This window comes from Chelonoidis abingdonii, chromosome 10, assembly GCF_003597395.2.
Source record: "Chelonoidis abingdonii isolate Lonesome George chromosome 10, CheloAbing_2.0, whole genome shotgun sequence".
Taxonomy (NCBI): domain Eukaryota; kingdom Metazoa; phylum Chordata; order Testudines; family Testudinidae; genus Chelonoidis; species Chelonoidis abingdonii.
Genome location: NC_133778.1, coordinates 78,401,020 through 78,423,227, shown reverse-complemented (window position 1 = coordinate 78,423,227; position 22,208 = coordinate 78,401,020). Strand labels below are relative to the sequence as shown.

The window sequence follows — 22,208 nt, the reverse complement described above, 5'->3', positions numbered from 1 at the left end:
CAGGGGAACTGGGTCGCTGCTTCACCTGGCCAGGTCACTTGGCCGCTCCGTGCCTCAGTTTCCCTATCTCTAGAAGGAAACAAAGTTTCAAAGCTTCCCACCTAAGCTCCTGAGCCGGTAAATGGCTGCTTTGCTCTTACCTGTGTTTCCAGCCAGCTGCTGGGTATTCCAGAAGGCGGGTCTGGTGTGGGCACGCGCCGACAGCAGTTTGCAGCCATATGCTAAGCTGGGACGCTGGAAAATGCGGCCTTGGCACAAGCATCTGGGGCCCAACAGAGCTAATTCCACAGCAAAGGGAGGGTGATCTTGTGGCTCGGAGAATGAAGTGAGGGCTTGGGAGGTCTGGGTTTGATTCCTGGCTCTGCTACAGATTTCCAGGGTGGCCTTGGGCAAGTCACTACACCCAGATCCTCAACGATATTGAGGCACCTAACTCCCCCATGAAATCAATGGGCCTTTAAGGATCTGGGTCTTGCTCTCCCAGTGCCTCAGGTGAGCTAATCACCTGCACGAGATGCCCTGAGGCTATGGTAATGGGCACCAGAGGGAGGCCAGTTACTGACTCAGGCAGCAGTGAGCTTGATGTGGAGCGCTGTGAGCTGAGCTCTTCTTTTCCTGCCTTTCCCAGGGTGTCGATCCGCAGCTACCTGTCCGAGAGCAGCGGCCACAGCACCGCCTCACCCCCGCAGCCCTCAGCCGAGTCCAGCTTCCAGGCACCGTCGGCCCACATTAGCTACCAAAACGCCTCGCCGGTGTCTTTCAGCCAGGGGGGCTACGTGAGCCCCGAGTACCCCGATGGCCGAGTCGGCGCAAGGCCACAGCCCCAGGTCAGCGTGGTGGGTGTTCATGTCCTGCCGGGGAGCCCCCACACCCTTCACAGGACAGTGGCCACCAACACGCCGCCAAGCCCCGGTCTCGGGCGAAGACCACTTGATCCTGGCACAGCGGCCGTTCCCGGGAGCCCCAGCCTGGGCAGGCACATCATGTACGGCTATTCTGCCCCAGAGGAGCAGCGTCCCACACTGTCCCGGCAGAGCAGCGCCTCGGGGTACCAGCCCCCCTCCACCCCGTCATTCCCTGTCTCCCCAGCCTACTATCCTGGCCTGAGCAGCCCACAGTCCTCCTCCCCGGACTCTGCCACCTACCGGCAGGGCAGCCCCACGCTGCAGCCGGTGCTGCCCGAGAAAAGGAGGATGTCGGCCGGGGAGCGGTCCAACAGCCTGCCTAACTACGCCACGGTGAATGGCAAGATATCCTCGCCTGTCTCCAGCGGCATGTCCAGCCCCAGCAGCGGGAGCAGCGTGGCCTACCCACACACCCTGCCTGACTTCTCCAAACTCTCGCTGCCAGGTAGGGGCTCGCTCATCGCAGAGTGGGAACTCTGGAGTATTGGGCAGATGCCTGGGGGCAGGCAGGGCGGAGGCCTGCGGTGCTGGAGGCCACCCTCTCTCCAGAGGCGAAGTGCTCTCCAGCTAGACCGCGCTGTCCTCACAGCCTGCTTCAGAGCGGACTCCCCTGAGGGCATCTCCCCGACCAGAGGGCCTCCCCTGAATGATCAAATGGATCTTGGGCTTTCCCTCAGCCAGGCGTTGGATGGCACCTGCCATCAGCAATGGATCTGAGCCTGGGTATAAATCCCGAGGTCCTGGCTCAGTTCTCACACAGTTCTCTCTTGGGCAGAGCTCCTGTTAGCTGAGTAAGTACATTAGGATTGGGATCCTGGAAAGTGTCTGATGTACTTAGGATCCTGTCCAGCCCCTCAGCACACTGCTCCCTCCTCGCTCTCTTAAGATTGCACAGAATGGGCACACTCTATTATCCCCGGGCATCTGTACAGCACCCTCTGCCTGCAGGGGCTAGATCATTTCCTGCTCGCTGCACTCCTTCACCAGGAACGCTTGGACAGCTCTTAACTCTGGTCCCAGCGCTACTGTCCTGCCTACCACTGCTCTGTGATCCTGTCTTCGGTACAACCTCCTTCATGCATGTGCCCTGCAGGTCACAGAGCTGCTCAGAATGGTAGGGGTTGTGTATCTGCTTTGATTTACTTCCGACGTCAGGATATATATATATATAAGAGTCACCATTGGTGCCCATGTCCACCCCCCTCTTTTCCTTCTTCTAAAATTAGCTGTCAGAATCAAAACAGGAAAATACAGAGCTAGCATCAAAGGAGAAACCACCGTATGGTTTATGTCAAAAACACAACAGCTTGCATAGAGTGAGGTCAAAGCAACTTGGTCTGATATATTCCTTTGCCTGGCCGCCTGCGGTGCAGAGCTGAATCCAGCACTCTCCGGATAAGTATTTTGTAGAGGGGCACAGTCTGCTGCATCCTATTCTGTGGGAAATGTATTGAACTGCACTAGTTACAGGTGACCCCTCAACTGGTGGTGCCCAGTATAGATCCCCTGAAATCAGTGCAGCTAAGAGCTGGTCCTGTGTATTTATGTGACCAGCACGTAGTGTCCTGGGCCATAAGCCATCTGATCTCAGCACGTCTGACAGGTTAGTCCAGGGGTGGCCAACCTGGGGCTTCAGAGCCGCATGCGGTTCGTCAGAAGTTAATATGCGGCTCCTTGTATAGGCTCCGACTCTGGGGCTGGAGCCACAGGCACCAACTTTCCAATGTGCTGGGGGAGGTGGGGTGCTCACTGCTCAACCCCTGGCTCTGCCACAACCCCTGCCCCCTCCATCCCTTCCCACCCCTCCTCTGAGCCTGCCGTGCCCTCGCACCGCCCCCATCCCCCCCCCCCCGAGCTTCCTGCACACCACTTGTGGCGGGCAGGAGGCACGAGGAGGGAGGAGGAGGCGCTGATCGGCGGGAGGGAGGGGGGTAGCGATGGGATGTGTGTCGGTGAGGGAGAGCTGCTGATGTATTACTGTGGCTCTTTGGCAATGTACGTTGGTAAATTCTGGCGCCTCCTCAGGCTGAGGTTGGCCACCCTTGGGTTAGTCTGTTACCATGTATGTCCCTGATCCTTCAAACTCTTGAGCACATGCTTAATTCTCAGCATATGAGTATCCCCATCAAGGCTGAAGCCTGTGCGTAAGTGTTTGCCGGCTCAGAGAAGAGGGGTGCCCTGGTGAGCTCTAGATGGAATTAGAGGTGGGGTCAGGATATTTACAAGGGTTAAAGGAAGATTAAGACATTTATACTTTTCTGTCTTGTTCCCTGGGAGGGCTGCACCTTGCGATCCCTCTGGATTGTGAATCTGGAGCGGTTATAAACATGTCTCGAATGCTTCCCTTGATGGTTCCTCTCTTTCCCCACTCTCAGACAGCAGCCCCGAGACCCGGGCCAACGTGAAGTTTGTCCAGGACACCTCCAAGTATTGGTACAAGCCGGAGATTTCCAGGGAGCAGAGTGAGTGGACAGCCCCGGTGACAAAGCAGCAGCGGGGACAGGGGACACGGACGGGAATTGGGAATCAGTGTGCAGGCATGTGCTGGCTCTGAGAACTGTGTGGGTTATCTTGGTCCTGGATCATTTTGCCCACATCCCAGTATTATGGCAGGATCCTGCCTGCGCTGTTCCTGGTAGATGGGCGTCTGTATCGTGCTGTGGTTCTCTCCAGGGATCCCATCCGTCCAGGGCAGTTGTATCTGCACATTGTGGCTGCTTGGGTGACTCTGGACATTTGGGGTGATCTGCATAACCCACTCGTGGCCGTGTAACCTTTCCACCACCGCAGCCACAGAGTCCAGCAGCGTAAGACCAGAAGCATCTGCCAGGTCATCTACCCTGGCCTCTCATCTCACAGGGCACCAGCACTGCCCGGCACCCGCACTCGAACCCAGCCACCAGGGTTAGACCCAAGTAGCCACAAGAGACCCAACCCTTGTGTGCTGCAGGCAGGCCCGAGTGCACCAGGGGCAATGGCAGAGGATGGATTTGGGGAGATCCACACCCCATGCTGCAGAGAAGGCGAAATCCTCCTCCTTCCCCCCAAGTCCCTGGCAAACTGACCTGAGGGAAAATTACTTCCTGATCTCACACATGGGCTTAGCTCTTCCCCTCCTCCCTGCCAGCAGCCAATCACCGACCCTCTTGGTGGTGCTGGAGCTGTGTCACTGATCCAGTGCAGTGTTCCTGACCCGTCTCAGCCCTTGCTCCGTCCTAAGGGTCAAGTGGGCATTGTTAACTCGCATTCTCCCCATGTTGCGAGCCAGCCTGCAACACCCCGCAACTGGCATGACAGAGGGATGCCTGCCCTGGTCCCAAGAGCTTGTCCCGGCAGAGGGATAGCAACTGGCCAGGGCTTGTCTCTTCCCGCTGGTAATGTTGCCAGTGTTTGCATTCGGCTAGGAATCTCGGCTTCCCTGCAGCAGAGAAATGACCTCACGGTCTGTGACCAGCCCTGTTCCCAGGTGAACCTCTGCTGCAGGCTCAGGAAAGAAGAGACAATGGGGCTGTCTGAGGAAGCGGCTCCTTGGGAGAAGGTTGTGGGTAGCTGGCAGGTAATGAGAGAGAGGAAGGCTGGTTTGGCCCATACTCTGGGCCCCAGGAAACCCGGGTTCAGTTCCTTGCTGTGCTACAGACACTCTGTGTGACCTTGGGCAAGTCATCAAATCCCAGAACTGTAGAGTGGAAGGCTCCTCAAGTCCAGCCTGGTAGGACCAAGGAGATCTAGACCATCACTGACAGTGGTTTTTCTAACCTGGCCTGTGACAGGGATCCCACAACCTCCCTGGGAAGCTGATTCTGAACCACTCTCACCATGAGAGAGTTTTTCCTAGTAACTAACCTAACTCTCCCTTGTTGCAGATTAAGCCCATTACTGCTTGTCTCATTTTCAGAAGGAATTTAGGCACATAGGAGCCTAAATCCTATTGCCCATCAATCTGTTTTAGGCTTGTAAGTGCCTAAATCGCTTTTGAAAATGAGGTGTGGGTTCCTAAGTCAGTTAGGCATTGCCAGACTGAGCACAGTGCTGCCTGCGTACCTTTACAAACCTGGGCCTTCTTGTGTGTGTGTGTGCGTCAGTTGCCCATGTGTACATCGGCAGTGCCCCACCTCACAGGATAAACACGGTAAAGACTGTCAGGTGCTTCCATACGCCGGTGAGGGGCCAGCTAAGCACCTGAGATACACAAGACAGGATGATGACGAAGCCGGCAGGAAGGGCCTTGGATAGGGTGAAGCTACAAGGTTTGTCTCTGGATGCAAATTTCAGCCCTTCAGGCCGGGCCCGTCTTGCCATCTGCCGGTGTGTTGGAAGCTGCAATGTACGCCAGGCTCACAGTATGCCTGGAGGAAGGGTGAGGCCGGGACCCTCAGCCTTTCCAGATGACTGACCCCCTTTCAGGAGGCTGAGTTGTCTGGTGCACCCCAAGTTACACCTCCCTTCCAAACAACTTGCTAACAAAATCTGACCTAAAAATACAAAAGTGTCACCACGCACCAGTACTGACAAATCACTTCCTTTCTCATTTTTACCTTATTATAAAAGCACTCAGCTGGGATATAAACCCTGTACCAACGTTTCAGTGTATGGTGCATAGAGCCGTATAAACAAGTCGTTGTCTGTATGAAATTTTAATTTGTCCTGCATTCGCTAGTGCCTTTTCTGTAGCCTGTTGTACAATGAGGCAAATATCAAGAGGGGTTGAGGTACCCCCAGAAGACTTCCACGTACCCTCAGGCGTACGTGTACCCCTGCTTGAGAACCACTGGCTTAGGCAGCTAGCTGGGATAAAAAGCCACTGTCTGTGTGTCAGTGCATTTGCTCGATCCCTTTGGAGAGCTCAGCGCCTCCTTATGCCGGGGCAGGACCCCTCTGACATGGCAGAGATCTTGGAGTGTTAATTACTCCTGCTGAACTGTATTGTGGCAGTGTGCAGACACCTCTGTCCAGGATCCAGGCCCCCATGGTGCTAGGGTCTGTCCCAGAGACAATCTGAGTATGCGATGAGAGGTCCTGGCACTGGGGTGGCACAAGGTGCAGACTGGTGCATTTTAAGGCCAAAGCAGGCCATTGGGATCATAGAATCCTAGAATATCAGGGTTGGAAGGGACCTCAGGAGGTATCAAGTCCAATCCCCTGCTCAAAGCAGGACCAATCCCCAACTAAATCATCCCAGCCAGGGTTTTGTCAGGCCGGGTCTTGAAAACCTCTAAGGAAGGAGATTCCACCACCTCCCTAGGGAACCCATTCCAGTGCTTCACCACCCTCCTAGTGAAAAAGGTTTTTCCTAATATCCAACCTAAACCTTCCCCACTGCAACTTGAGACCATTACTCCTTGTTCTGTCATCAGGTACCACTGAGAACAGTCTAGATCCATCCTCTTTGGAACCCCCCTTCAGGTAGTTGAAAGCAGCTATCAAATCCCCCCTCATCCTTCTCTTCTGCAGACTAAATAACCCCAGTTCCCTCAGCTTCTCCTCGTAGGTCATGTGCTCCAGCCCCCTAATCATTTTTGTTGCCCTCTGCTGGACTCTTTCCAATTTTTCCACATCCTTCTTGTAGTGTGGGGCCCAAAACCGGACACAGGACTCCAGATGAGGCCTCACCAATCCTCTTGTCTGACAATTCTAAGAAGTAGCAGCCACAACAGACCAGCTGCCTGGCCACCGCCAGGTTCATTTGCCCTAAGGCCAGTTCCACTGACATGTGGGAGCCCAAACCCCTCAGCCTCACAACCTGGCCCAGAACGACCTTTATTGCCTCATTCTGTCTGTCGTTCCTTCCCCGGCCCCCTTGGCTGATGATGCAAAGGACAGTATCCCCACTGAGAAAACCAGGAGGTGAGCTCAGATAGCGGGTGGGAGTCAGGGCACCTGGGTTCTATCCCTGACTTGCTACGTGCGATCCGAGATTGGTGACATTGTCTCCCAGTTCCCCTTCTCTGCAGACTGGAAAATGATAATACTACTGACCTCACTGGGAGGTGAAATTAATTTGCAGCTAATTAACATTTGTAAAGCGCTGGCAGAGCCTTGGCTGGTGGCAGTACTTCCCATGCTCAAAGGGTACCAGATCTCATAGCCCACTGGCCCCAGGAGGTTGGTAGGTAATTCTTATGATCTCCCTGCTACAAAGACAAACTGAGGCACAAGGAGAAACTGAGGCCACATTGTCACATCCTGGGGGATGGTAACGCTAGGAGCCCATCTCTGTAACAGGCTCGTGCAGGCCGCCATTCAGACTGCCTGCACGCAGTGAGAGCTGGCAGGAACACTGGAGTGCTGCCACTGCTGCCCATCCTGCCCGTGGTATTGTTCCCTTCACCCTTTGCTTGGATCCAGCTGTTGGCTCTTGTCTTATGGCTGGCTTGGAAGCAGGAGCCGAATTTTTGTTCTGTACGTACCGCACCAAGCACACTGGGATCCTGGCCAGGACGCAGGTGCTACAGTAAATATCAATAATAAAGAAGAACACCTCTGCAGGTGCCAAGACACTATGGTGATGGTCGCCACTTACTACAGAGAGGGCTGCTGGGAGGGGGATTTTTAATGTTTGGCAGCCGTGCCTAAGAAATCAAGTGACGTATCCAACGGAGAGGACGGATTTGAGCCCAGCAGCACCTGGCTCCCACGTCTATGCCTCGCCCATTGTAGAGATAAGGTGGGGGAGGTGATCTTTTTTATTGGGTTGACTTCTGTTGGAGAGAGACAAGCTTTCAAGCCAGGCAGGGAAAGGTACTCCCAGTGTCACAGCTAAAGGCAAGGTGGAACAGGTAGTTTAGCATAAGTAGTCAGCACATATTGTAAGGAACCATTCAAGGCAGAGTGGCCTGTTAACACCCCTGCGGTCATAGGACATAAAAAGTGGGGATAGTGGATTTCAGATGGTTGTAATAAACCCCAAATCCAGCATCTCTTGTCAGCCTGTGGTTTTTAGTGGCTAGCAGAGTTATGAACTGAAGATCACAGGCTTGTCTTTTAAAAGCGTTGTGTGGGTTTCCTTCGGGGACGGAGAGGTCAGTTCTAGAGCGATCGCTTTGTGAAAAGTCTTTGCCCGCAGGTGATAGGGTGGGTTGGTCTTTTATCATTTTCCTGTGCGAGTTCATCCGAGAGCACGGTGATTCTCTGGTTTCACCCACATTGTTATTGGGTGGGGTGCAGCACATGTGGGACCCATGGATCTTGAAAGGTGTATTGTGGGAGGCGTCAATCACTTTTATGGCTGCGGGTTTTGTATCTGCTGTTCTGGCGGGGTCTGGTGCCGTTTGAGTTGGTGTGCCCTGGTCTGTGGAGCCCTTGCTTCTGATGATGAGTGTGGAGAGGTTGGAGGGTTGTTTGAAGCTCAGAAGTGGGGATTTAGGAAAGATTTCTTTCAGGTTGGGGTCCCCCTTGAGTCTGGGTTGTGGTTGGTCCACCAAAAGAGATTACCTCCCTCATCTTGTGTCTCTCATGTCCTGAGACCAACATGGCTTCAGCTACGCTGCATAACTCGCCCAGTGTAGCATTCTGCCTTTCCCGGGGCAGCTGCTCCCTGCTCGGAGGCGCGATAGGTGTCTCACTGCACGTCCTGACTTCTGCGTTCCTCTCCCTTCCCAGCCATCACACTGCTGAAGGACAGGGAGCCCGGAGCCTTCATTATCCGAGACAGCCACTCCTTCCGGGGAGCCTACGGGCTGGCCATGAAAGTGGCCTCTCCGCCTCCCACCATCCTGCAGCAGAACAAGAAAGGTATTGTCGCTTGCCCCCGCGTGCCAGCCCCAGGGAGCACACAGCACTTCCCCTCCATTGTTCCGCTGGCTGAGCACGGGGCAGCTCGGGGCAGCGGAACGCAGCTGGGTATGTGCTGAGGCAGCAGGAACCTGCCTGGTTTGCAGGGCGTTTAACTCTCAGCCAGCCTGAGCTGAAGCCCGTGGGAGCCTTTCCAGTGAGCCTAGATCCAGGCCGAGGGTTGCCGGCAGAGCGTGTCTCTGTGCCCTCGTTGGCATGGTCCCCCTTCTCTCTGCTGCTGCCCTCTCTGCACTGGGGTGGGGTGACTAGATAGAAAGTATGAAAAATTTGGACGGGGGTGGGGGGTAATAGGCACCTAAGCCCCAAATATCAGGACTGACCCTATAAAATGGGGACATCTGGTCACCCTACACTGGGGATTAAGTGTCTGGCCCCAAGCGCCTCCTGGGCTGTAGCCTTCCTGTCTATAATAGTGTTCTATGGGCCGGGCTCCCCTCCCACCTACCCCAGTGCAAACTGGAGTGACCCCAGTGGAGTCAGCCCAGACATACACCCCTGGGGCCTGGAGCTCAGAACCTGCCTTGTTCATGCCATGAGGGCAGGGGACTGGACTCGATGACCTCCCGAGGTCCCTTCCAGTCCTAGAGTCTATGAATCTATGCAGCCTGTGGGGGGGATTTGAAAGGAGGCCCCCAGCTGGCTGCTGACTCTCTCTCCAGCCGAGCTGCACCAGCTGGGATTTCTCTGCAGCTCTGCTCGCTCTGGAACCAGCCTGCTCGCCCACAGGGAAAGCAAACCACAGCACAGGGCACGTGGGCTCTGCTCTTGCTCCACAGATCCTGGGGTCTGGATCACTCAGTGGGCACTGAGGGGTGGGGCGGGCAAGAGGGATGTTCTCCAGAGCCCGCTGTCCTGGGAGGTGCCAGGGGGTTGGTTTCAGGAGGGACTGGGAACCTGGAGTGACGTCATCCTCTCTCCCGCCAGGAGATATAACCAATGAGCTGGTGAGGCATTTCCTGATCGAGACCAGCCCGCGGGGGGTGAAGCTAAAAGGATGCCCCAACGAGCCCAACTTTGGTAAGTGGCAACGAACCTCTCCTGGACCGTTCAGTGCCCTGTGGCAGCGACGCCCCCCGTATTGCTAGGAATCGCCATAGGCATGACTGGATTTAGGGTCTCCTGTGGGCGTTTGGAACAGAGGCCAAAAAACATCTCCCAGACACTGACACATGTGTGCACTCTCACACACACACACCCTCCAAACACAGACACAAGCTAGCCAGGAGTTTGGCAACCAGGCATCCAGGAATGACAGTAAAGCTGGATCCTCTCTTAGGGTGGCCAGTTTGGGTTGGACATATTCCCAGAGATTTCAGCACATGATGTAATCTTTAATTCAAGGTTAAGCCTTAAATCCTAGAGGGTTGGCAGCCCTATCCTCTGTGCTTGGGGTGTGAAAACATTCCCTTTTAGATCAAAAGGAGCTGGAGGAAAATCCAATGTACAGTAGAACCTCAGTGCTGCGAACACCAGAGTTACAAACCCAACCACATGCCTCATTTGGAACTGGAAGTATGCAATCAGGCAGCAGCAGAGAGAGAAAAAAATACAGTCCAGTACTGTGTTAAATGTAAACTATTAAAATAATCAAGGGAAAGCAGCCTTTTTCTTCTGTCCAGTAAAGTTTCAAAGCTGTATTGTCGACGTTGAGTAGTAAACATTTGAAAGAACCACCACAATGTTTTGTAGAGTTACAAACGTTTCAGCGTTACAAACAATCTCCGTTCCCGAGGCGTCTGTAAGTCTGAGGTTCCACTGTGTTAATAACAGTTCCCATCTGTGTCGCGATACAAACACTGCTGATGATTAAATCTGAAAGCACGGTCATAAATCTAACTCCTCTGTCAGTTCTGATGCTCTTTACATTTTTTGCACTCAGTTCAGGCACCAAAAGTAGTCAGGTCAGTGTCACTCTCTGCTTATGATCAGTTTTACTAGGAGGGGTCTGGTTCCCCAGCTTCAGGCTGTTGTGTTAATGGGGCAGATCTTCAGTGGGTGTGAGCTGGCAGAGCAACATCTACTTGTGCTCCGCCACTGACTCCTTGTTTCACTTTGCCTGCATCACTTAATATTTCTGTGCCTCAGTTTCTCCATCTGGAAGAAGGGGCTGATAACAAGGCCTCACCTCACAGGTGTGTGGGAAGGATGCATTAGCCATTCTCTGTGCTAGGAATGTGAGCCACGGTAGACCTGGTGTGCGAGGGGAGTGTACCTGGAGCCTGTGCAAAGCCAGAGACAGTCCCAGTCCCTGCGCCCTGGGGAACACAGGAAATTCTCCATCTCCCTCAGGTGGAAAGAGGGCAGGGAAAAGGCCAGGCCATCCCCTTACCCCCTGCACTCCATGGAACTCCGCCCCTGGCTCAGAGCTGGGTTTGAATGCCAACATCTCCTGGCTGTTTACAAGGCCCGTGTATTGGCCTTGCTTGCGAGTTTCCCTTGTCCCCTTTGCACAGGAGAGGGGAGAGTTTGCTGATGGGTAGGGAAAGGTGCTGGCTGCTTGGGCTCTGGAGATGGGATTGCTGTGTGCTGCCAGTGCAAGATGTTTGTATGACCCCTCTCTGGACCCAAGGAGAGCCACAGTCACTGATAGGCTCCAGCTGCTGCTTGGACTCAGGACAGGGCTGGAGAGAAACTGATCCCCCTGTAAACTAGCGCTGACAAGGGTGACATTCAGGGTCCAATGACCCTAACCCAGAAAGCTGATGACCCTCTGTGATGGAGTAGGGACTGTCTGTGTGGGGAACGGGAAAGCAGGGGAGGACTTTAGGTGATGGACAGGTGCTCAGGCTGTAACCCGACCCGGCAGGGAGGAGGGGGGGGCACCTGGGCGGAGGGGAAGAGAACAAAGGGGTCGGCCGGAGGAGGAAAGGCAGGACAGTTTGGGTTTGGGGCTGTGGGCGGAATTCAGGGGATCCTAGCTGGGATCCAAGCACCCTGAACCCCCAGAAGGACTCAGTGGAGGGGTCCTGACTGTGCCTGCAAGCTCTGCTGTAACCTGTGTTCCTGTTGTCCAATAAACCTTCTGTTTTACTGGCTGGATAAAAGTCACTGTGGGTCCCAGGAAGAGGGGTGCAGGGCTGGAACCCCGAGACTCCGTAACACCCTCATCCGCCCATGGAAATGTCACAGTTGGGTTTGAGGAGACGAGGGACATCAGCTCTGAGATGGGACTGGATTTACCCTCCCCTGGCCTCACCCTGGGCAGGGCTCCTACCGAAAGGCAGGACCCCAAGGAACAACAGTGAACTCCAGGACATAGGAAGGTGGGAGACACTGGAAAACACAGAGCCATTCTGCTTCCCTGAGCATCCCCCTTACTCAAGCAGTGCCAGTGAAGTCACCGGGGCTACTCAGGACTAAGGGGATCCTGGGCCAAAGCGAGCAGGTGGAGACGCTAGTGGATGGCTCATTAGCTGATGGGGGGGAAAAGCGTCCCTGGTCTAATGCAGGCTGTGCCAATGCCCCAGCCTCAGCGCTCACACTGACCGTGTTCCTGTCGGGCTCTCTCCCCAGGATGCCTGTCGGCTCTGGTGTACCAGCACTCCATCATCCCACTGGCCTTGCCCTGCAAGCTGGTCATTCCCGACCGAGGTAGGAGGCACGGGGCATGTGGGATGCACCGGGGTTGGGGCTGGATGGATTTTTGACCCTGCTGAGCACTGAAGGGCGGGACTGGAAAGCTTTATAAGATCCCACCTTGTGTCCCCACAAGATCCCACTGTGTCTTACCCCAGAGATGTTCCGGATTCGGTTCTTTCTTTACTTCTCTGCTAGGACCCAAGCTCAGCAGTCCCCTGGAAGAAGCCAGGTGTGTCAAGTAATATGTTCAGGACCCGTCCATCTCATTAGTATGATTTGTGTTACCATGGGGCCTAGGAGGAGTCCTGGTTCAGGACTGCAGCTCTTAGGCCCTAGGGTGATGGATGGATGATTAAAACAGAACAAATCCTGCATCTTGGCAGGGGGTTAGGGCCCCCCCCCAAACGTATGGGTCTCTGCCTCTATGAGTCTATGACCAGGATCCCATTGTTCTTGGCTCTGTACAAACCCAGAACAGAAACCCCCTTTGGGATCAACCCCCCTTTGGGATCAGGTCCCTCAGCACCCAGATCCAAACTCCCCCAGCCCCTGGGAAAGTCCTGAGCCGCACCCTAAACACAAGATAATGACTTAGACTGAGAGGGCATCCGATCGAGATGCCCATGGAGACACGCCCAGTGCGTACAGCTCCTCGGTGACATTGTTCCTCCATCACGCCGTCCCCTCTGCAGATCCCCACCGCAGCAGTGAGTCGCTGGAGCCCCAGCCTGTCCCCTGCAGCGCGTATTCCCAGATCGCCAGTCGGGGAGGAGTCACTGTCCTTCCATTTCCCTTTTTTAGATCCCACAGACAAAACGAAAGATGCGGCCTCAGCCGCCAACTCGGCGACAGACCTGCTCAAGCAAGGAGCTGGTGAGTGGCTGTGACATGATGGGGAAGGTTGCAGGCGTGATGTGCACGTGGGAGGGAGCTCTGCCTGCATCGGGACACCTTTTGGCAGGCGACTGCCTCTGCTGCCTCCTTCATTTTACCCACCGTGTGACCCTGGCGCACTTTGCTCACTCTCGGAGATGTAGGCTTCAGAAGCAGAGCGGGGGTGCTTAGAGCCTCCGGGGGAGCCCTGGATTCCAACCGGACAGCCCCCAGGCCATGCTGGCCCCTGCGGCTGCACCGATGAGGCAGCTCACAGGAGTTAGTTTAGGTTAAGAAAGATTCAGAGATAGGGAGGGCTTGGAAACCTGTCCCCCTCTCCCCCATTGGAAGGGCAGCAGGCGCCATGCTGGAATTGCATAGCCGAGGTTTGGCTTCTTCAACATTACGCTGAACGTAGGTGATGTTCAAATGTACTGGGAGGGAGGGTGGTCTGGGACCCAGGACTCCTGGGTTCTCCTCCTGGCTCAGTGAAGGAACGTGATCTGATCGTTAAAGCAGGGCAGGGAGATCCAGGGCTCCTGGGTTCTGCTCCCAGTGTTGCTGCAGCCTGGCCATGTAGCTTCCCCTCTCTGTGCCTCAGTGCCTGGGGAATGAGGCTGTTTCCCCTCCAGGTGGGGCTGTGAGGCTCCAGGAATGACTGAGGAGCGGTTCCAAAAAGCTGCTTCTCATCGTTAGAGATGGGCCCATGCCCCAGCACAGGGATCCAGAGCTTGATTTCAAATCTCCTGCAAAGTCTGGGGCTGCTTGGCCCCGGGGCTTTATATAAAGAATCCTGTTGCTGACCCTCAAGCCTGACCTGCAGCCACCCCTGCTATTCCTGTTCCGGGCTCCCCGCGGACACACACTTAGCTCTTCTGAGGCCCCTTGATCCCAGCTCGTAGCCCTCCCTGCTCTTCCGGTCCTGGGTTCCCCCAGACAGGGCTCTGCTGATGCCCCAGCCTGGGTCCCCCCATAGCTCTGTCTCCATCTTGACCCTCAGCGCATCCTGAGCTGCCACCTCCAGCTCTGCCGTGCCCTTCGCTTTTACCCACAGCCTGCTGCCACCTTAGCCACAGATTCCCAACACAGAGAGCTCTGCTGTGTCCCTCTGTCTTGACCCACAGCCCCCTGCTTTCTTGTCCAGCCCTGGGCTCTGCCGAGAGCCAGTGTTTTAGGGTTTGGGACATGCTCAACGAGGCACCAAGCCACAAACCTCCCATTCCCTCATGATCTGAGCTGGGGACTGGAAGGGGAGTGGGGGGTCCTTGAGACAAGAGAGTAGACACTCTGCCCCCTCTCCAGCCCCCCCGCCGGAGCTCACCTCCCGAGGTGGAGGACAATAGCCAAGCGTGAGTTGGCCCCAGCATGGGGCCTGGTGGCCCATTGGGGCAGGTAACCCAGTGCCATTTGCACCCCGTCCCCTCATGCCCACTGTTTCCCTTCCAGCCTGTAACGTGCTCTTCATCAACTCGGTGGAGATGGAGTCGCTGACGGGCCCGCAGGCCATCGCCAAAGCCATCAGCGAGACGCTGGCCCTGGCACCCACACCTGCTGCCACCATCGTGCACTTCAAAGTCTCCGTGCAGGGAATCACCTTGACGGACAACCAGAGAAAGTAAGAGCCCCGCCTGGGCCCAGCTCCCACGGGGACCATGTCGCGCTGGGACGCCCAGGCATCAAGCACACAGACAGGTCACCGTGGAACGAGCTGCGGTGGGGCTGGGTGAACGGGTAGGGCGGCGGCTGGCCACCCCCACAGGAATTTGCCCTCCGAACCTGGCAGGTTCTGCGGACGTCAATCCGTGGTGATGTTGGCGTCATACTGGAAGAGGCCCCAGAACTGGCTGTCAGGAGAGGGCCGGACTGGAGGCCTGTGAAGAATAGCCAGGATCTTGGAAGGAGCTGAGGCCTGGGGGGAACCATTGCCCAATGGTTAGGGTGCGAGTCAGGGAGTTGGGAAACCCAGGTTCAGTTCCCGGCTCTGTATGTGACCTGGGGGAAGTCAGTTCCTCTCGGCGTCTCAGCTCCCACTGGGTACAATGGGGGTGGGTGCGCTGTCCCACCTCCCACGGGTGGAGGATAAATGCACTGGAAGTTATGAGACGGTCAGATACCCTGGTAGCAGGGGGTCAGGGAAGTACCATAGATTCCTGCAGTGGGGGGGTCAGCTGGACTGCGGTTGTGATACAGTGGCTGTGGCCATTTAACCACAACTCTCAGGAGCATTTTTGAGGCAAACGGGGTTTCTGTGTCTGAACAGACAGAGACAGATCTGACTGGAGTCTCATTTACATGAGAAACGGAGTCCGATCCAGACTTGATTTCAGTTCCCACCCCAGGAGAGTCGCTGGACTTTGGTTTGGGTCCAGCTGTCTTTTTTCGGTTGGTATATTGAAGGGAGAGTTTGGACCGATTCATCTTTTAAAAAGGCCCGGGCTGTACTGGCTCTGTCATGGTGGCAGGTGGGGTATTGCTGTGGGAAATGGAGGATTTGATTCCCAGTCCTAGCTGCTCTCACCCATGCTGCTGGGAAGGGTGCATGCACTGGGGAAGCGAGTGCTTGGCATGCAGAGAATGCTGCCTGGGGAACAGGCTCTTGGAAGGATCATCATGTACATGGATGCTCCCAGGATGGGCCCAGTTTGCTCAGGTCAGACCCACCTCTTGCTGTCAGCTAACAGGACAACAAAAGGCTCCTTGCCCCTGTCCTTATTTCAGGTACGGCAAGGCAAAATCACCCCGTCACGCGTTCACCCGGCGCCGTTGCCTCCACACCTGCTGGGATTGCCCGGTTGTGTGAGGATGCAGCTTCTTGTTAACGCCACCTCATGGCAGGAGAATGCAAATGTGGCGGGAGAAGAGCTGGCGGGACAGGGCTCCATGCGGGATGCAGAGCCTAGGGGCTGATCTTATGCGCTCACCGTGGCCTCTGCTTGTGTTTCAGATTGTTCTTCAGACGACATTATCCCCTCAGCACTGTCACCTACTGTGACCTGGACCCCCAGGAACGAAAGTAAGTGCCGTTGCCAGAGGTCCCTGTGTGGGAATGAGGTTGGAGAAAGCATCCCTCTCCCTTGGGTCTGTGTGCGGGTCAACGCCTTCGCTAACCACACCCAGCTTGTTTTTGAGGAGGAAAAAGGCTTGATCCATTGAAATCCAAAAGGCAACTGGCAGCCTGCAAAGGAGGGGCCACCAATCCCTGGGAGAATGAGCAGCGGCGGGGCAATCTGTCAATGCTAGCCGGCTGTAATGGGTCGTTCCTGCTCTCTGCTGCCAAGAAAGGCGACATCCCCCTGCTCTCGGGTCTCTGGCGATATCTCGCGGAGGGAAATCCCTAGCGACGCGGTGGATTCTCCACCACTTGGAGTTTTTAAGTGAAGACTGGATGTCTCTCTTGCTCTCACCCAGTTCTGGGCTGGATGCAGGATCCCTGAGGGAGGTTTTCTGGCCTTGCTATGCCGGAAGCCAGGCCAATGAAAGTAATGGGCCCTTCTGGCTTTAAAACCTATGAACGTTCCTTCCCAACCGTCAATTGGTGCTGGGGTGCGGGAAATGCTAGAGTTAAGTATCCAAGCCTGTTTCCACCCTAGGATGCTGTTGAGAGCCCTGCAGGATATGGTCATGGCCAGATACTGCAGCTAGGCACGATGCGCCTAACTCAGGCAGCATGTTATCTGCAGAGCATGATCTTTGTAGCAGCTGCCCTTCGCTCCTGGGCAAGGGATCCATTCTCAGTGAGGAACTGGGGAGTCAGATGGAGCCTGCTTGGTGTCTATGCTTAAAAGGGTCAGGTTCTGATCAAAACAATGCTGCAAAGGAGATCGCTGGGGTGTGGGCGTTTGCCCGTGGGCGTGGGGGCGCTTGTAGGAGGTTCAGTCCATAGGAGCAGATCTTAGAAACAGGCTCGTATCTAGTTCCAAGACATCCATGGACTAGAGGACTTTATGTTCAGGGGAATTAGGTGCCTAAATAGCTCTGAGGCTCTGGGCCGTCCCGCCTTATTTTCAGAGGTTTCCCCAGTCCCCCATGGCCTCATTCAGAGCTCCTGAAATCAGGCCGAGCAGTGACTTTGCAGCTAATGCTTGGCCTGAGACGGTGGTGCTAGCAGATGAGTTTGGTACCATTGTGCTTGGTGAGAAGCAGTAATTCCCTGGGGTTGTTTTTCTCCTGGCAGATGGACTAAATCAGACGGCGCAGGTCCCGCAAAGTAAGTGCCACTTACCGAATTCTTTACTGCTGGTCCCATTCTGACTGTTGGCTTGTGTTCGTGTTTTGAGCTGGCCCTGCAAGCCACCCACCGAGTGAAGCTCCAGACAGGCAAACCGGACCAGATCAACCCCTGCCAAACGTAGATGCTTCTCCAAGCCTCTTCCGTCAAAAAAAATCAGCTGTCCTGACGGGGTGTGTCAATGGGCACACACCACAGTTTGCTCTGTCCTTCAGGTCACATGTCTGGTGCATGCTAGTGGCTCCTGTCTCTGGCCTTGGTGAGCAGGGCAGAAGCAGCCGCTGGAAGGCATGACAGGCGTAGGAGCTGATCTGTGGATGCTCCGGGGCTGGAGCACCCATGGAGAAAAATTAGTGGGTGCTGAGCACCCACTGGCAGCTCCCCTTGGCCCTGCCCTGCCCCCCTGCTCCAGCTCGCCTCCGCTGTGAGCGTGCCACTGTGTCCTGCTTCTCCCCCCTCCCTCCCAGCACTTGCCCCGTGAAACAGCTGTTTTGTGGGGCAGGGAGGGATGGGGGTAGAGGGGCAATGCAGCACCCTGGGGGAAGAGGCGGGGCTGGGGCGGGGATTTGGGGAGGGGTTGGCGTGGGGCGGGGCCAGGAGCAGGGAAAGAGTGGAGTTGGGGCGGCGCCAGGGGCAGGGGCATGCGAGCACCATAGAGAAAGTTGGTGCCTGTGATGACAGGACGTTTTTGACTCCCATGCTCAATTTGTTCTCTATGGTGCTCCGGTGGGGCAGGGCACCTGCCAACTCGTCAGTGCCCCTCTGGCAGTGTCATTGTCCCCCAGCGGGCAGGTGCGCCCATGTCTGGTTCTTACAGCGTTTGCATGTTCTGCTGTGAGAGCTGGATGCTGCCTGTCGTGGCTGGGAAACGTTTCCTGCTGCAATCTGCCACTGTAATAACCCACAACAAATACAAAGGCTGCAGGAAGAGACCATTTCCGTGTGGCGGGGCCAGCGGGACATGCCCCGAGGTGTGGGGTCCTGCTGGCGTGTGTCCCCCTGGCTAGACAGTGCAGTGTCTGGCCGGTCCCATCAGTGTTAATGGCAGGTCTGCACGTAGCCCCAAGGTCAGGAGTACGTAGACTCCTCTCCTCCTCCAGGCCTGGCCAGCGACACACGTCCCTAAGTGAACGAGGGCAGTGGGAAGGGGCAGCCGTGCGGATCCTTTGCCCTACATCACCCCCAGGAGGACGGAGCTGCCAGCTGAACCCCATTCGAGTGAGCCTAGGCCCCACTAATTTTAGTCATTGTGTTAGCCAAGAGCTTTTAATTAGTATCCCCAGCTGTCGGGATTTTTCGCTCTCTAATTAGAAATGACCTGGCAGGGAGCTGGCTAACATTCTGTTCCTCTCCAATCCCGTATTTATAACCTGGCTTTTAACGTTCGAATTAAAAAGGATATTTTGTTTGTACAGTGGGAGGGAGATTTTAATGGAGCCGGACAATCCCCCCGGCTCCTCCCGCCCCTTGTCTCCTCCGAGACTAACAAACCTGCCGTTCCCCTTCCATGTCTGGGGAGATGAATTGCCAAGTAGAAACGCCCAGCTGGCCCCCAGGAGGGGTTCTGAATGTGCAGCGTGCACCTAGGACAATGCTTGTCTGGCGTGGCCGCAGGGGAACAAGCTGTCCCCTGGGGAATAAATATTCTTGTCCTTTGAATCATCTGGATGTGATTATTTTGCAGCCTGCTTCAGGGAATAGTCACGTTTAAAAAAGCCCAAGGGTCTTGCCAAACAGAGCGTGCCCATCACCCCCTAGCTGCTAGGATCAGGGCGTGCCACCTGCCTTTTCCCCTTTAAACGCAGCCTCCCTCAGACAGGTGGTTGGCACAGGCCACGCCCAGGCATGAAAGGGCCGATGGGCCCAGTGGGCACCGATGCATAGGAATGGTGTCCTCAGAGGGAAGGAGCCAGCTGCAGCTCCCCTTGGGGCTTTGGGGATTTGTCCTGTGCTCAAAAGGCCCTGGCAGAGAGCGGCTGGTGGAGGGGAAGAGAGGAGCATGAGCAACGCTGAGGGGTACGGTGTGGAGACTGCAAAGCTGGAGGATGGAGAAGGAAAGGAGAATCCATGGTCAGTGATCCACATGGTTGCACTGGCAGGCTGGTGGCCACTCTGGTCCCTTTGGGGACAGCTAAAGTGCACGAAGCAAAACCCCAGACCCAGGGCTTGGGGGAAGTTCAGTTCTGGGTCCAGGCTGGGCCACGCAACCCCAGACCCATTTTCGCTGTGTCCCAGGAGCATGTAGCTTAAGAAGCTATTGATGCAGGGACCTGCAGGTTGCTCTGCGGCCTAGTTCAGCACAGGGGTGTTACCCCTTCCCAATAGCCGCTTCCCAGACCATGTCCCCGGCCCCGTTTGAACCGAATTGGATTTGAATTGTGCCACTGGTGTCGCTGACCTTCCGCACACAGATTACTTCTGACTCCTGCTACCTTGCATAAGAATTGACAGACACATGGGCTGCGATGTAGACCCCCCTTCCCCATTCATTCCAATGGGAGTAGTGCACCCAAGCCTTCAGGTGGCTTTGAACATCTCAGCCTGAAGGGAAGGAAATGTTCCCGCTGAGGCCCGATCTCCGTGAGTCAGCAGGAAAAACTCCATCAGCGCCAGTGGAAGCGGAGTGGGCCCTGAAGATGCATGTGCTGAGCCAGCTAGGGTGCATTCCCCACTGCCCTGCAAAGCATGCGCTGCGTATCCTGAGCAGCAGCCATCAGTTCTCTCCAGCGGGTGATCACATGTACGCTGCAATGTTGGGGTGCGATTTAGCGGCTTGTCATCCAGATGGGCCAGATGGTCTGATGTGGGCCGCCCCGTCCCTTCTCTTGTCCCCGTGAGCCGGAGCCTGTTGCCGGATATGCCGTTGTCTCATGATCACTGCTTCCTGGCAGCTCTCTCATGCCCATTCTCTCTTTCTGACCCAACAGGCTCTTTGGCTTCGTGGCCAGGAAGCAGGGAAGCACAACGGACAACATTTGTCACCTCTTCGCCGAGCAGGATCCCGACCAGCCGGCCGGCGCCATCGTCAATTTCGTGTCAAGGGTCATGCTTGGCTCTGGCCAGAAGAGATGAGCTGCTGGACACGGGTAGTTCTTGCCCTTGAATTTTGGAGAAGGACTTGGAGTTGATCCGAGAAGGAGCGCGAGGAAGTGCATTATGGGAGAGGGAAGTGAATCGGGGGGAAATGGTCTGAATTGTGAAAGAAAAAAACCCTCACCCAATCGTAACAAAGCAAAACTAAAGGAAGCGATGTCAGCGCATTTCCCATCGCAGGGAATGTGACCAGCGCAACGGCCAGGAGTCAGAGCAGTGGAACCGGGTTGGCTTTTGGATCAGGATCCCCATGAGGGGTTTCAAGTGGCGAATTCATCTCGGGTCATAGTGGGAACGTTCGCGGCCCTGCCATTTGAAAACCAGCAACTCTGTTTGCAAATGTCAGTTGTTTGTTTTAAATAATCGTGGCTAACTGATCGAACAAAAGGCAGGTCTGCAGGATCCCCCCTTTCCCTTCCCCAGGGCCTTACCTATTGGAACAGCTTACCAAGGGCAGTGGTGGGCTTTTTCCATCTCTGGCCATTTTTAAATCAAGATGAGATGTTTTGCTAAGAGATCTGCTTTGGTTGAAACAAGAATGAATTCTGGGCAGATCTCTGCCCTGTGTTATGCAGGAGGTCAGACTGGATCTCAGTGGTCCATTCTGGCCTTATGACCTATGTGCTGGAGCAGTGGTTTTCTACCAGTGCTTCGCAGACCCTGGGGGTGGGTGGGGGCCTGCAGACTATGTCTAAGATTTCCAAAGGGGTCCGCATCCCCATTTGAAATTTTTTAGGGGTCCGCAAATGAAAACAGGTTGAAAACCACTAAGCTCGAGTGATCAGGCAGGAAAAAAAGGATGGTCAATAACCCTTTTAACCTTCCCTTTTCTGAGGTCTGCAACTCCTGTGTATATGAAGTGTGTGTGGGGATGTCATACATGTACATCCCAGCAGCGGGGTTTATATAAAGCCTGTAGCCCCTTAGCAACTCCCTTTGGTCTCTGTGCTGCAGAGCCACAGCCCGTCAGGATTTCCTGGCAGCAGAAGGGAGAGAATTCAGATCCTCCTGCTCCAAAAAGCACAGAACCTAGGCCACTTGAGCGAAAGGGGACGCGCTGGTTAGCGGTATAAGATCTATGACATGTAAGCGCGCAGTTCTGATTCCATCCAGAACAGGACGGTGGTGACACATACACACTAGGCAGTTCTTATACACGCACCGAGTTGCATACCAGTTTGCCCTTCACTAACTGCATTCAGAAGCATGCTTTCCAAAGATCATCTTCACCAGAAAGATCTTCTGGCCTATATATAATGGGGTCTGCAGTACCTGTCCTTTACCCTGTATTTTCACCTGCAGACTGTCACGTGTTCTCTTAAAGACGAACATACTAGAAGCGGACACAGGTCTGGTCGAGCTTGGTCTCTTCTCCTTCTGTAGACGTACAAGTGATTTGTTCATTGCATGGACATTTGGTTGTGCGAAAGGCAAATAAGTATAAAGAAAACTCAGGCATTTTTGGAGGCCACTAAAAGAAAAGACCCTGCAGTCTGTGGGCGGCTTTGGCTCTGCCGGATTCTCTCAGCTGATCCAAAAGCCAAGAGATCTCATGGCCGGATTTGGTCCTCAGATGCTCTGCTCTGTGGCAGCTTGGAGCTCTGAATGTATTGTAGTTTAGTAATGACCCAGGAGGCATAAGCTTTGCTTTGGCTTCAGGAGGCCATAGGCCCTAGACCTTGCACTGAAATGCTGACTCACAAGAGAGATCAACCAGCCTTGCAAATGGGAATAGATAA

At 55.1% G+C, this 22,208-nt stretch overlaps 1 protein-coding gene across 14 annotated transcripts in view; it reads left to right on the top strand.

Moving 5' to 3' along the window:
- TNS1 (tensin 1) overlaps nt 1-21,475 on the top strand; it is a 296,511-nt gene extending 275,036 nt beyond the window's left edge. For all 14 annotated transcript variants that reach the window (XM_032764412.2, XM_075070329.1, XM_075070328.1 and 11 more), the window contains 10 exons: nt 629-1,350; nt 3,281-3,367; nt 8,505-8,636; nt 9,621-9,713; nt 12,210-12,287; nt 13,077-13,148; nt 14,595-14,763; nt 16,093-16,161; nt 17,323-17,355; nt 20,304-21,475. In XM_032764412.2, the coding sequence (XP_032620303.1) occupies nt 629-1,350; nt 3,281-3,367; nt 8,505-8,636; nt 9,621-9,713; nt 12,210-12,287; nt 13,077-13,148; nt 14,595-14,763; nt 16,093-16,161; nt 17,323-17,355; nt 20,304-20,448 (1,600 nt within the window). In that variant the 3' untranslated portion in view covers nt 20,449-21,475. The remainder of the gene's footprint in view (nt 1-628; nt 1,351-3,280; nt 3,368-8,504; nt 8,637-9,620; nt 9,714-12,209; nt 12,288-13,076; nt 13,149-14,594; nt 14,764-16,092; nt 16,162-17,322; nt 17,356-20,303) is intronic.
- The last annotated feature ends 733 nt before the right edge of the window (nt 21,476-22,208 follow it).